This window comes from Amblyraja radiata, chromosome 32, assembly GCF_010909765.2.
Source record: "Amblyraja radiata isolate CabotCenter1 chromosome 32, sAmbRad1.1.pri, whole genome shotgun sequence".
NCBI lineage: Eukaryota > Metazoa > Chordata > Chondrichthyes > Rajiformes > Rajidae > Amblyraja > Amblyraja radiata.
In genome coordinates, this window is record NC_045987.1 from 24,388,787 (window position 1) to 24,403,572 (window position 14,786).

A 14,786-nucleotide genomic window follows, 5' to 3' on the forward strand; every position below is an offset into this window, starting at 1 on the left:
CCAGAACCAAGGGCCACAGTTTAAGAATAAGGGGTAAGCCATTTAGAACGGAGACGAGGAAACACTTTTTCTCACAGAGAGTTGTGAGTCTGTGGAATTCTCTGCCTCAGAGGGCAGTGGAGGCCGGTTCTCTGGATACTTTCAGGAGAGTGTTAGATTGGGCTCTTAAAGGTGGCCGAGTCAGGGGATATGGGGAGAAGGCAGGAACGGGGTACTGATTGGGGATGATCAGCCATGATCACATTGAATGGTGGTGCTGGCTGGAAGGGCCGAATGGCCTACTCCTGCACCTATTGTCTATTATTGTCACGTGTACTGAGGTACAGTGAAAAGCTTTTTTGTTGCTTACTATCCAGTTGCAGGAAAGACTATTGCCTGGAGGAATGCAGGAAGATTGCTCCCGATGTTGGGGAAGTCCAGGACAAGGGGTCACAGCTTAAGGATAAGGGGGAAATCCTTTAAAACCGAGATGAGAAGAACTTTTTTCACACAGAGAGTGGTGAATCTCTGGAATTCCCTGCCACAGAGGGTAGTCGAGGCCAGTTCATTGGCTATATTTAAGAGGGAGTTAGATGTGGCCCTTGTGGCTAAGGGGATCAGAGGGTATGGAGAGAAGGCAGGTACGGGATACTGAGTTGGATGATCAGCCATGATCATATTGAATGGCGGTGCAGGCTCGAAGGGCCGAATGGCCTACTCCTGCACCTAATTTCTATGTTTCTATGTTTATATATAATTACAATCAAGCCAGTCACAGTGTACAGATACAAGATAAAGGCAATAATGTTTAGTGCGAGATAAAGTTCAGTAAAGTTGGGTGTCCAATGAGGTATATAGTAGCTCTCTAGTTGTTGATAAAATGGATCAGTTGCCTGATAATAGCTGGGAAGAAACTGTCCGCACATCTGGAGATGTGGATTTTCAGACTTCTGTACCTCTTGCCTGCAGTTCATTCGGTACTGTGATACATGTGACAATGAAGTGCCATTGAAGGCAGTATCTGCTGGGTGCTTGTGACAATGAAGGACCATTGAACTCTATTTGCTGGATAATTGTGACAATGAGGTGCCATTGAACTCAGTATGTGCTGTGTACATGTGACAATGGCCCTTTGAAGGCAGTGCTGGGTAGTGCAGTGCAGTGCAGAACGGAATGCGCGTGCGCGGGGCCGGCCCGTTTGTTTACACGGCAGGCGTGCCGCGGCGGTCACGTGAGCTGGCGGTGACGTCAGCGCGGTTGTCGGGGAACTGCCGCTGCGGCCTCTCAGGTGAAGGCTGCTCTCACAGGTAGGCGTTGATGACGGCTGCCGCCGCTGCCCCCTGCTCCCGCCGCGCTAACCCTCTCCCCGCGGGCAGGAGCCGAGGCGGGGTCGGCCGGCCGACCTACCTCCCTCCCTCACTCGCTGGCGGCCGCTGCTGTCCCGTCGGGTCGGGTCCCGCCGTGAGGGTGCGAAGGCCGCGCCGAGACGGAGGCGACTTGTTGACGTCGTGGGCCGGGCCGGGTGGGTGGGCGTGCTGACGTCACCGCCGCTGATTGACGGCCCCCTTGACCTATGGGCCGCGGCTTCTTCCCCGACGGTGGGCGGGATCATGTGATTGACGTACGTCCGACCAATCACTCGTCGGCTGGGGCGGACAAGGGGGCGGGGTCTAGCAGAATGCTTGAGCAAAGCTGCAAAGGGTGAATGCAGGAAAAGTACATCTCAAGCTTTGCCCAGTTGGTAAATACATCGCTTTTTGAATAGAATACCATGCTAAAAAAGCTAAAACGTTCATATTAAGTATAATATAGATTTATTTTGTGAAAAATAATCATTAAATGACCTATCATGATTTTTCCATTTATCTGATAATTTGTTTATCAAACCTAAGCTAACAAATGCATTTCCTGCTGTAAATTTGCTAACTTAAGGCAATTATTTAAATTAGTGGTCTAATTTGTTTTAGTTTGCATCTAAATTTAAAGTCTTATATGTGGTTTTATTCCAAAAAGATTGCCCAGCCAAGTCTGGGCAATATTCAGTGAATGGCAGGACCCTGCGGATGTCGTAGAGCAGATAGATCCAGGAGTGCAGGCACGTAGTTCACTGAAAGTGGCATCACAGTCAGGCAGATAGGGTGGTGAAGAAGGTTTTCCATTCATTGGTCTTCATCAGTCAAGGTACTGGGTATAGAGTTGGGATATGATATTACAATTGTACAAGCTGTTGGTGAGGCAGTTTCTGATGTATTGCGTTCAATTTTGATCACCCTGCTATGGGAAGGGTGTTGTTCAGATGGAAAGAGTGAAACGAAGATTTACGAGGATGTTGCCAGGACGTGAGGGTCTGAGTTATAGGGAGAGGTTGTGCAGGCTTGGATTCCAATCCTTGGAGCACAGGAGGATGAGGGGTGATCTTATAGAGGTGTATAAAATCATGAGAGGAATAGGGGGGGTTGCACGTAAGGTCACCGGGTCAAAGGGCTTGACGCACGGAGCCGCTCAATCCATCTGGAGGACATCGCAGCTTCCGGTATATGTTGTTAATACACGAAACACGTACTTTCCTACCTGTTAAAAAAACGCCAAAATGGTGAATTTTTGCACTGTAATTATTTGTGGGTCGGGGTAACCGTGAGAGACATCTATCCTACTTCAGAATAACAAAAGTGAAGAGAAATTAGGGTCAAGAGAAGCGAGAGCTGAAGGGACAACAACAGCTGAAGTGCTTGGCGAACATTGGCCGTGCAGATATCGAGATTGAAAATATTGGGAATTATTGCGTTTACTCACTGCAATTCATCAACAGTAAAGCATTATTTGTGTTAAAAAGTTTCAGAAGTGATAAATCTGGCTGTAAAATTTTAAAATCGCCCCTGTTTCTGAAGTGGGTTTTTACATGCAAAAAGAAAACGGTTCTGAAGCTAAATTTATCATTAAAAAAATCTCCAGACTTACGAGTGGTGTGTGGAAAAGTAAGTTTTCTATCATTATGCTATTGAGATGTATATTTTGGCAAATAATAAAATGTCCTGACAGCTTAAACACCCACTCCCTTTCAATAGAATATTGTCAATTTGCTGAGGATGATTATGTCCAATTAACAGCTAACTATTATGCCATTCCTTGGCTTACATCTGAGTAAAATTCAAAACCCGCGTATGGTTTGCGATTATTTTACGTTTAACTGCAAAACCAATTTTGAATGTAAAAACCCACTTGAGAACCATGGGCGATTTAAAAATTTTTACAGCCAGATTTATCACTTCTGAAACTTTTTAGGTGCCAAAGGAATCAAGAAAAAACACAAATAATGCCTTACTGTTGATGAATTGCAGTGAGCAAACGCGATAATTCCCAATATTTTCAATCTCGATATCTGCACGGCCAATGTTCGCCAAGCACTTTGGCTGTTGTTGTCCCTTCAGCTCTCGCTTCTATCTACTGTCATTTCTCCTCACTTTTGGAAATCTGAAGTAGGATAAATGTCTCTCACACTTATCCCGATTTCCATAATTATATACAGCGCAAATATTGACAATTTCGGCGGATTTTAACGGGCCCGCTATGCTGGAAACAATGGTCAGTGCTTACCTGCAGTTCATCGCGTGTACTCCAGTTGGCGTAGCGTAGCAGCAGTACGGGTCACAGGTCGTGCAACCTCCCTATAGATTGAGTAGACTAGTCTCTTGCCTAGAGTGGGGGAATCGAGGACCAGAGGACATAGGTTTAAGGTGAAGGAGAAAAGATTTAATAGGAATCTGAGGGGTAACCTTTTCACACAAGGTGTATGGAACGAGCTGCCAGAGGAGCTAGTTGAGGCAGGGACTATCTCAACGTTTAAGAAACAGACCATGGATAGGACAGGTTTAGTGAGATATGGGCCAAATGCAGACAGGTGGGACTAGTGTAACTGGGACGTGCTGGCCGGCCTGGGCAAGTTGGACGGAAGGGCCTGTTTCCACACTGTATGACTTTGTGAATCTATTGACTATTTATTTTGTGAAATATAAGCATTAAATGAGCTGTATAATCATGATTTATCATTTCTCTCCTGATAATTTGTTTATCTACAAATCAAACCTAAGCTCAGAATTTTGTTAACTCCTGCTGCAATTTTGCTAACTTAAGGTAATTATTTAAATTGGCAGTCTTTTTGTTTAGTTTTGCAGTTAAGTTTATATGTAGTCCTATAAGTAGTTATATTAATTGTATCCCAGGAAAAAAGAAGCAGTCTATCCCAGCTTACAGCCAAGCCTGGGCAATATTCAGACCCATACTGACGTGTGATATGACTGCTACTTGCTGCCTATGAGTGCTCGACAATCAGTGGTTTTGCTATCGCCTAATTCCCCAATAACATTGCTGGGAGGTAACTAAACATTTACATAGCCTGTCACATAACAGCTGTGAGTAGACTCTCCTGGGTCCCACTGCTCCCCCTCCAACAGGGCACCTCAGTAATGATTCCTCTGGGTCTTCCCTTTTCCACTCTTTTAACCACATTACCCTGACAACCCTCCACCCATACAATATTCATACCCATACAATCTTCCTCGCGTCTTAGACAGTACACCCACAATCCCCCACAGTACCTCACCTCAACCTCTATCCATTCCCCGGTCTTCCTCTGACCCCAACCCCCACCCATGTCGTATCTTCACCATCCCCCCCTCCCCCCGACCTCCCTCTTTCCGATAAGAAACGGTCCTCAACAGCCTTCAGTCCCCTCTGGCCCCACCTCAACGGGTCCCGGATCCGCCACGGCGTAGAGCTTTTTTTCCATCGCCTCCATACCTTTTTCTATGGGGAAAGAGTCCTCATCACCCAGTGATGACCCCGTCTCCTCCGGTCCCCCTCCTCGTGGACTCCCTTGAGCGGCCTTCTGCCCTCTTTAGATCACTTCATTTCTAACTGCCGACATCAACCGTTCCAACCTCCTTACCTAACTCTAACCTCACCCCCTCCGAACGTACAGCCCTCTGCTCACTCTGCAGCAACCCCACCATTATTATCAAACCCGCCAACAAGGGAGGTGCCGTGGTGGTCTGGCGCGCTGACCTAGGCGCCAGCTCTCGGACACCTCCTTCTACTTATCCTTGGACCATGACCCCAGAGATGAACACCGGACCATAAAATTTCAGACCATTTGTTATTTTATCACTTCTGGCTGTCTGCCCTCCACAGCCTCCATCCTTATCGTTTCCCAGCCCCACACAACCCGGTTTTACCTTCTCCCCAAAATCCATAAACACAACTGCCCTGGCAGATGCATTGTTTCTGCCTGCTCCTGTCCCACTGAAATGATTTCCATGTACCTCGACTCCATCCTATCCGCCCCGGTCCAATCTCCCCCAACCTGTATCCAAGATGCCTAACGCGTCCTTCATCTCTTTTATGACTTCCGCCTTCCGAGCCCCCACTCCCTCATCTTTGCTATGGGCGTTCAGCCACTTTACACCTCCACCCCCCACCAAGAAGGCCTTAAAGCACTTCATTTCATCCTTGACCGCAGAACCAACCAATTTCCCTCTACTAACACGCTTCTCCGCCTAGGGAGCTTGTCTTCGCACTCAACAACTGTTCTTTTGACTCCTCCCACTTCCTCGAATTCAAAGGCGTAGCTATGGGCGTTCGCACGTGCCCCAGCTATGCCTGCCTCTTTGTAGGGTATGTTGAACAATCCATGTTCCAGACATACACTGGCCCTGTCCCAAACTCTAACATCGTTACATTGACGACTGCATAGGTGCTACCTCCCGCACCCATGCAGAACTCATGGACTTCATTAATTGGTGCGTTATTTTGCAAGACTAGTTCATTATTTTACGTTTAACTGCAAAACCAATTCCAGATTAACCCGTGGAGTCAGTTTTTTCCCCCACCATATAGAGTGTCTCTGTCTCAGTATTTTCCAAACAGTTCAAGGCAGAGAAAGTGCAATGATATTATATCAACATTGAGATGATTGTTAGATATCATCCCAATGGCATGTAACATGATGTAAATTATACTTGAAACATTTTTTTGACCTTTGCAGGATTGGTTCAGTGCCCAGATTGTATTTGACCAAAGTTTCTCTTGCCCTACGAGAAATGCGTCAGAAATAAATACAATTTGCAATTTTGAAGGAAAGAAATAACATAATTTGAATCGATAAGTAGTGTTCGTGACATAATAAGGTTTCGGGGAGGGTAAAAATAATAAAAGCGAGATCCTTACGAAGAGAATAAAACAAGCAAGCGGTGTGCTTAACAATGTCTTGCCATGTTGGTGGTTGATATGTTCTCACGCACTGTTAAAATGACTAATCCATAACTGCTTTGAACTGAGAGTAAAAAACTGCAGATGTTGGATTGTAAACAGAAACAGGAAATGCTGGAAGCACTCAGCATCCTTGAAAATTGAAAATAGAACTAATGATGTAGGCACCCGATTTTTCATCAGAACTAGTTCTGATGAAAGATCATTGAGCCAAAACATTGACCGTTTCTTTTTTTATGCATGCTGCCTGGCCTGCTTTTGATGTTGAAGAGAGACACAAAATGCTGGATAACTGAAGAAATGGTTGACGCTTCAGGTGGAAACCCTTCTTCAGACTACTTCTAATGTCATCTATTTTTTCCCAAATATGCTGCCTGGTTCGCTGAGTTACTCGTGCATTTTGTGTTATCATCGGTACAAACCAGCATCTGCAGTTCCTTCTTATACATACTACTTTTGATATACATACTACTTTTGATATACATTTATTTCGGGGGACTGTCCATGTTATTATTCAGTGTTCCTTATTTTTAAATACTATCAAATGAACTGTTAACAATGCTTAGTTACACCGATAATCATAAGTCTAACGTAAAATTTTAATTTCCAACTCTTTTTAACCCTAAATTTGAGAGTTAGTGTAATTTTCGTCACAGTAGCTAGGTGGGGAAAGTGGTGTTAGCAAGGGAACTCGTGAAAGCACAGTTTTTAGTTTGTATTTTTTTTTAATTCACTTTCATTTATTAAGAGATACCTCAAACATTAATTCGTGAATGATAATGTGTATTTGAATATATTCATTGCTTTATAAAATATTTCTATTATCTTTTCCTCCATTTAACATTTCCATCACTACAAAATGTTTGCATTGTAAGGGATTCAATATAAATATGAATGTCAGACTTCAGAAGAAAGATGTGAAGGATTTTATTTTTATTTCATTCATAGGATAAATGTTATTTATTACCCATCCTAGTTAGTCCTGCGGAAGGTGATGGTGAGCTCCCTCTTGAATTATTACAGTCTGTATGGTTGGGCTGTGCCACAGTGCTGTTAGGCAGTGAGTTCTTGGAGTCTTACCCAATAATGCAGTAGCAATTGCAAGTCAGTAAAGTGTGTGAATTGAAGGTGGTAATGTTCATATTTATTACCTATCATAGTGCAGTGATATGGCAGAAATTGCAGGTTTGGGAGATGTTGAAGATTTACACGGTTGTTGCCAGGACCTGAGCTATAGGGAGAGGTTGAGCAGGCTAACACTCTATTCCTTGGCGCTTAGAATATTGAGGGGTGATCTTATAGAGGTGTAGAAAATCATGAGAGGAATTAAATGGGGTGGAAGTATAGAGTGTCTTTCCCAGAGTAGGGGAATCAGAACCAGAGGGCATAGGTTTACGGTGAGGGTGGAAAGATTGAGTAGGAACAAAAGGTGGTAGGTGTATGCAGCGAGCTGCCAGATGGGGTAGTTGAGCCAGGTACTATCACAACTTTTCAGAAACATTTAGGCAGCTGCACGGATAGGACAGGTTTAGAGGGATATGGGCCAATCGCATGCAGGTGGGGTACATGCTTTGATGCATAGATAATGAAGGGAGACATTTTTCAAGATGGAGAATGGTGGCCCAGGTATCAAGTTGATTTGCCTTGGAGAGTATCAAGAATTTTATGTGATGGGTTAATAAGTTCCACTAGGCTTTTGCCATGTTCCTTGTTAAAGGTGAAATGGCATTGGGGTATGAGATGTTCCTCCAGTCACAGTCTTTACAGTTGTAATGGGGGCCGTAGTTAATGTTAAAATGGCCAAACTGTTGTGGACAGTTACATTTGTGACAAGTGATTTAGTGAGACAAGGTCAAGTAGGTTCCTCTCTTGCTTTCTCAACACCTACAGCAAAAGAGGTTCAACATGATGTCTATCAGGACAGTCATCGTGATGCAACTGAATTCATTTGCTTTTGACTAATTCAGAGTCTTTCCTGACTGAACTGATTCCAGCACTTTTAGTTCAGATCAAGATCCATCTGTGGTGCAACTATGGATGGGGGTGGAGGTGTCTGGGATTTGGTTGCAAGATCTAATCCTGCAAACATGACCTTAGCTGTTCAGTGATACAATGTTCCAGCTTCAGAGCAAGTTCATGGGTGTGAGTGCAAAGACCTGTAGTTGCAGTATGTATTGTCATTGCTAGCTGGTCCATCAAGTTTAATCGTATAACTTTTTGATTTCATATAATTTAATGGTCTTATGAGTCATTTGATCAGTTGACATTCAACAACATTCCTGTAAGTGAAGTCGCGTTGAATTCACACCACAAAATGATGGAGTAACTCAGTAGCATCTCTGGAGTAAAGGAAGAGTTGACGTTTCGTGTCGAGAACCTTCTTCAGACCACTCTGAAGAAGGGTCTCAACCGAAATGTCACCAATTCCTTTTCTCCAAAATGCTGTCTGACCCGTTGAGTTACTCTAGCATTTTATGTCTATATATTCAGTATAAGCCAGCATCCTCAGTGCCTTCCTACACATAGAAGTCAGACCAGATAAAGGTAGTGTTATCTTCTCTAAAAGGGATCAGACAGGTTTATATGTCAGTGTGTCTGTTTCATAATAACCAGAACTGATGATTTAATTAAATATAGTTGCCTTCCTGCCATAGTGATATTCAAATACAAATTTCTGTCCAGTATCGTAACCACATTGCCCAAATTTGATTTATATTCTAAACTGCAATATGTGTACTTTACTCAAAAACAAACATTCTATTTCACCAACCAATATTTAAAAGAAATATAACAAAATGGCACTTTCATTCACAATGATGCACAGCTTTAGCATTTTCCGAAATAGCATTTAACATATCTATTGTCTCTTTTTTTTAAACAGTTTTTGATTTAATCTACGATGGAGCTGGCAAGCAACTTTTTTCGTGTGGAGTTCCCAAATTTCACAAGTACTTTACTGCAAAGATTAAACCAACAGCGTCATGAAGGACAGCTATGTGACATAACTATTCAAGTTCAGGGCCATTTATTCAGGGCCCACAGGGCTGTGTTAGCAGCTAGTTCACCTTATTTTTGTGATCAGGTACTACTGAAGAATAGTAATCGGATTCTCCTGCCAGATGTGATGAGCCCAAAGGCTTTTGAGAATGTTTTGTTGTCTTGCTACACGGGAAAGCTCGTACTGCCAGCCACCGACATTGTCAGCTACCTAACAGTCGCAAGCTTTCTTCAAATGTGGCATGTGGTGGATAAGTGCACGGAACTCCTAAAGATCCCCACTGTCCCATACCATAAGGCAAATCATTCCACTGACCATCAGTCACCCAGCAGCAGTAATTTCAATGGTTTAGGGGAGCATTCCGAACTCGGGGTTCTCGGACCGCCCGAACTCAGTAAAGGTCTGACCGACGATTCAAAGGCTGAGGAGAATGGCGAAGAGAGCCCCAAAGAGGATAACGTGTCACCGCCCCAATCAGTAGATCATGACAACCTTCCCAGCAATTCATCTGGGGAGCAGGATCATTTAAGTGCGGAAATGAACAGCCAGGATGGCGAGGAAGGAGCAAGCGACAGTGCGGAGTACACATTTGCCAGGCCGCTCTATAGTCAGCCCAGTATAATGCCTCACAAACGTTGGGTGTACGTGAAACAGGAAAGGTTTGAGCAGGATTACGGTGATGGGGTGACTCTCCCTGCAGTGGAAGATCATCAGGTCTCCGAGTCGGAAAACAACACTCAGGCCGAGCCAGTGATACAATCGTCAAGTATTGACGACAGCTTTAATATTGTTGCTGCCAAAAATCCCGAGGTGTTTGAGGAAGGGTCTGAGAATCGTTCCTATGATGAACAGGTTGACTTCTACGGCTCCTCGCTTGATGAATTTTCAGCCGACCGGGGAGATGGAAACGTCAGTGCACACCGCCAGGATCCGCTAATGGCAGCTGAAATGCAGGTGAATCGACTGCCCGGTTACGGCGCCGATGGTGAACCTGGAACACCGGTCAATGAAAATACCCCTCACTCTGGCTTCACCGCTGTTGTTTACAAACTTTACCCCTGTCAGTGTGGCAAAAACTTCACTCACAAGAGTCAGCGGGATCGCCATATGAGCATGCATCTTGGTCTTCGACCTTACGGCTGTGGTGTTTGTGGTAAGAAATTTAAAATGAAGCATCATCTTGTTGGCCATATGAAGATCCACACTGGCATTAAACCATACGAGTGCCACATCTGCAGTAAGAAATTCATGTGGCGAGACAGTTTCCATCGGCATGTGACGTCCTGCACAAAACTCTATCGGGTCCCTGATGTCCGCTGACCAAACCTTTGGGCCGAGTGGCCCGCTTAAATTATATATGGTACTTATTATAGTGATGATGTTGTAAGTGCTTTCGACTCATTCAGAGGTTCCCTCAGTCACAGTAGAATGTCAGTGGTGACAGCCTGGGGTTTGTGAGAAAAATATTGGTGCCATGATGACATTTATTGAACCAAAACCATGTTACACTTTAAATCTTGCACAACTATGTGACTGCTAATCATCTGAAATGAAAAAAGATGAGCCTTATGTACATGTTAAAGTGGAAAGAGGTTAAAGCAAAGCTAAAAATAAATGTTGATCTGTATTTTGCTAATGCCATTGTTAGCCCCGTTTGCACACGTATATTTTATGTTGGGAGTATTGTGCGTAGCAATGCTATCGATTCTCAACTCAATATCTTGCCTCTGAGTCAGTAGGTTTGTGGGTTCAAGTCCAAAGCAAGTGACTTGAGGATAGGCTGACACTTATGGGCATCGCTAAGAAAATACACCCCTGGAATGCCATCTTTCAGATGAGACATTAAACCAAGGCTGCGACTGCCCTTTCAGGTATGGCAAAGACCCAGTGGCACTGCTTCATGGAACAGGGGAGTTAGCCTGATATACAGGCTAAATATTTATCCTCAATCGACATCACTTGCAGAAAATAAAACGATCACGTCATTATTCCAATGCTTGCTGTGCATAAACTAGTTGTTGCTACATTACAACAGTGTTTATACTTCAAAAAATAAACTACTTTAGCTGTAAAGCACTTCAGAATGTCCTGAGGTCATTAAACAGACTCTATCTGAAGAAGGGTCTCGACCTGAAACGTTGCCTATTTCCTTCGCTCCATAGTTGCTGCCTCACCCACTGAGTTTCTCCAGCATTTTTGTCTATCTTTGATTTTCCAGCATCTGCAGTTTCTTCTTAAACAACTATCAATCAGTCTGGTAGTTTCCCTTCATTCTTTCTCACTTTCTGTCTTTCACAAAGGCAGTTGTATGTAATGAGGCGGGTTGAGGGATAGGAGTTTAAATTTAAATTTTTAATCATTTGCACAAAACCAGAAGTTGGAACAGTCTATAATCATATTCAATCCCTAGCCTGAAAAGACCATATTAATGGATATTCTGTACTCTGAGGCCTAATTCTTGCAAGAAAATTATATTTGTACCTTAAGGATTAGCAACCGAGTAGTCTATGCTCAAATGGTGGTCACTGTAGTTTGTGAACAATGGGTGCAAGTCATTCTGCTAAAGACATGTAGATTAAAATAATCTTTCAAGCTCCCGAGGTCCTTCAATCAGACCTTTTTATTTAGGATGTTGGTTAATGAACAACTTAAGAAATCTTTCATTGGAATATTTGATATGTGGTAGCTTAGTTTAGTTTGGTTTATTACGGTCACATGTACCAAGGTACAGTGGAAGGCTTTTGTTGGCGTGCTATCCAGTCAAGCAAAAGGCCACACGTGATTACAATCAAGCCGTCCACAATCCACAGATAAAGTGTACAACATTTATTGTTGGATAAAGTCCGATAAAAGATAGTTCAAAGGTCTCCAATTACGTAGATGGGGGGGGGGGGGGGGGGGGGGGGGTCAGGGCCGCAGTGCAATGTATATTAAAGAATTGTCTCTGTTGATAGTGACTTTAAATAATTAAGTGTGAGGCAGGATGAGAGTAATATAATAGACTGTTTTTTTCTCAAAAGGTATTACTTACATACTTTGTGTATGTATATATATATTTAAAGTATTGTGTCTTAGACACGCTAAATGTTGAGCAAGTGACAGCTGACGAGTAAATTACTAGTCTGTCTTATTGTTGTAAGTTTCTATTTGATAAGACCTTATTCACAGCAAACCTATGAAACCACAGTGAAATTATAGAAGACCATTTTTGAAGTAGGAAATGGAGGGGAAGAAACTAAAAAGATTGAACCAGCTCAAAAGGTGAAATGCAAAATTATTTATTGGCGACATCAATAAATAGTTGTTGGTTTAAAAATGACGTTGTGTAAATCAGTTCAAATTAATTCTCATCTGGGAAGATTTCAGTCCTCTCCTATTGTAAGTGAAGGATTGAATACTACACTTCTATCCAATTTTCTAGACACAAGGAAAGGCAGATGATGGAATCTTGCAAAAAACACAAAGTGCCGGGTGTGAAGAAGGGTCCCCACCCAAAACGTCACCTATCCATGTCCTCCAGGGATGGTGCCTGACCTGCAGAGTTAGTCCAGCACTTTGTATTCTATGCAACATTCCAGTTTTGTATTTGTCAGCATTTTTTTTAAGGGATTAAAAGAGCTTGAGAACTGAACATTATAGGCCACAATTTTTTTTTAAATGACAAGCAGTTGATTTGATGATTTACAGAACTAATATTTAAATCAAAATACAATTCACCTCTAAAGTGAATTGATGACTGCAACTTGGAGTACCTGAAAATTATTATTTTTAAAAAACCAGTCCCTTTAGCATGAATTCCAAATAGCTCTAATGTTTGCAAGTGGTGTCTCTAAAAACGTTGTTACTTGTTCATTGAATTTACGTCTTTCATTGTGAAGTCTGCGATTGGTTTATCTGAAAATTATGCCCCATTTCGAGGAATTTGAAATTATTTGACAATGTGATAACTGAGCATAAAAGGTCAGAAGTACCTCAGGATGCCACTTTTTTTTAAAGAATAGTCCTTCAGCATCCTAACTAACCCTTTTAATGCGATTAGAATCATAAAGTCATACAGCACGGAAACAGGCCCTTCAGTCTAAATTGTCCAGGCTGACCAATATGCCCCATCTAAGCTAGTACCATTTGCCTGTGTTTGGCCCATATCCCTCTAAACCTTTCCTATCTATGTACCTGTCCAAATGTCTTTCAAACACTATTATAGTACCTGCCTCAACTACCTCTTCCTCTTGCTGCTCGTTCCATAAACACACCACCCTCTGAGTGAAAAGGTGCCCCTCAGGCTCCGATTAAGTCTTGCCCTCTCACCTTAAAACTATGTATTCTTGTTCTTGACTTCCCGTACCCTGGGTAAAAGACTGAGTTCTCCCTAGCTATTCCCCTCACGATTTTAATACTTCTCCATAAGGTCACCCCTTGGCCTCCTGCTCTCCAAGGAAGAAAATTCCTACTCTGCCCAACCGTCTTCCATAGCTCAGGCCCTCAAGTCCGGGTAAAATCCTCAGGTAGTTACTTTTCAGATGCACCACTGAACATTAAACTGCCATTCTGGATGAGGTGGTCACCATATAAAGTATTCAGTCTTTATATCCATTGATTTTAATGCAAAATAAGCATGGGGTAATTTCTCAAAGGATGTGTGAATTACAATGCCAGTTTCAAATCATGATATTTGGTGAACAGACAATGAAGAGAAAATAATGTACAGTGCTACAGGAAAACAGCAGAGGGATGGGATTGTCTGGATTGCTGTGCGAAGAGACATAACAGCCAGCATCAGTGCCTGGCATCTGATTCAAATTGAAAGTTGACTCTAGTAGTGTTTTTAGATGTCCCATGCACCTATAGAGTATTGATACCTTTCAGCTCTCTAATTTCTGTTAATTAAATACATAGGCACCAGATAAGGGATTACTGATCTGACTCTGAAGAAGGATCTCGACCCGAAATGTCACCCATTCCTTCTCTCCAGAGATGCTGCCTGTCCCGCTGAGTTACTCCTGCATTTTGTGTCTACCTACTGATCTGACTCTGTCATTCTTATCATTTCCAGTGCTACCGGGATTGATCAAAATAAGAGCATATTATTAAAATTTGAAGTGTGCTCATTTTGATTAGTGGGGGCATGATGGAAGGAGGGGTGAGTTATCTGTGCTTTGAAAATGGTGAAGGGACCGCCTTCGCCGCTTCCATTGTTCTTTCCTCGTTAATTTCGTTCAGTTTAGAGATACAGCATGGAAACAGGCCCTCCGGCTGACTGAGTCCGTGCCCACCATTGATCACCCATCCAGTGATTCAATGGCGCTTTTATTGTCATCTGCAAGCGCACAGTGTCTTTCGTTTCTTGCATACTAATAGTCCATTAAAGTATTTCCATGGTTTCACACATCCCCGATTAGCAAAGTGTTCAGAAATAGTACAGTTTGCTAATCGTAGATGTGCCTGGCTGTGGCAAGACTTTATTATGTTATCCGGCTCTCTCATCCACTCCCGACACACGGGGTAATTTCACAGAGACCAATTAACCTCCAAACCTGCATTAATC

At 43.0% G+C, this 14,786-nt stretch overlaps 1 protein-coding gene across 2 annotated transcripts; it reads left to right on the forward strand.

Moving 5' to 3' along the window:
• Positions 1–1,047: 1,047 nt before the first annotated feature.
• Positions 1,048–10,877, forward strand: zbtb43 (zinc finger and BTB domain containing 43). 2 transcript variants are annotated; one of them, XM_033049454.1, is made up of 2 exons: positions 1,048–1,286; positions 9,125–10,877. In XM_033049454.1, the coding sequence occupies exon 2, from the start codon at positions 9,143–9,145 to the stop codon at positions 10,559–10,561; it is 1,419 nt and encodes a 472-aa protein (XP_032905345.1). In that variant the 5' UTR covers positions 1,048–1,286; positions 9,125–9,142; the 3' UTR covers positions 10,562–10,877. The 2 variants fall into 2 exon arrangements, with proteins under 2 accessions (XP_032905345.1, XP_032905346.1); XM_033049455.1 differs by lacking the exon at positions 1,048–1,286 and adding an exon at positions 1,666–1,720.
• The last annotated feature ends 3,909 nt before the right edge of the window (positions 10,878–14,786 follow it).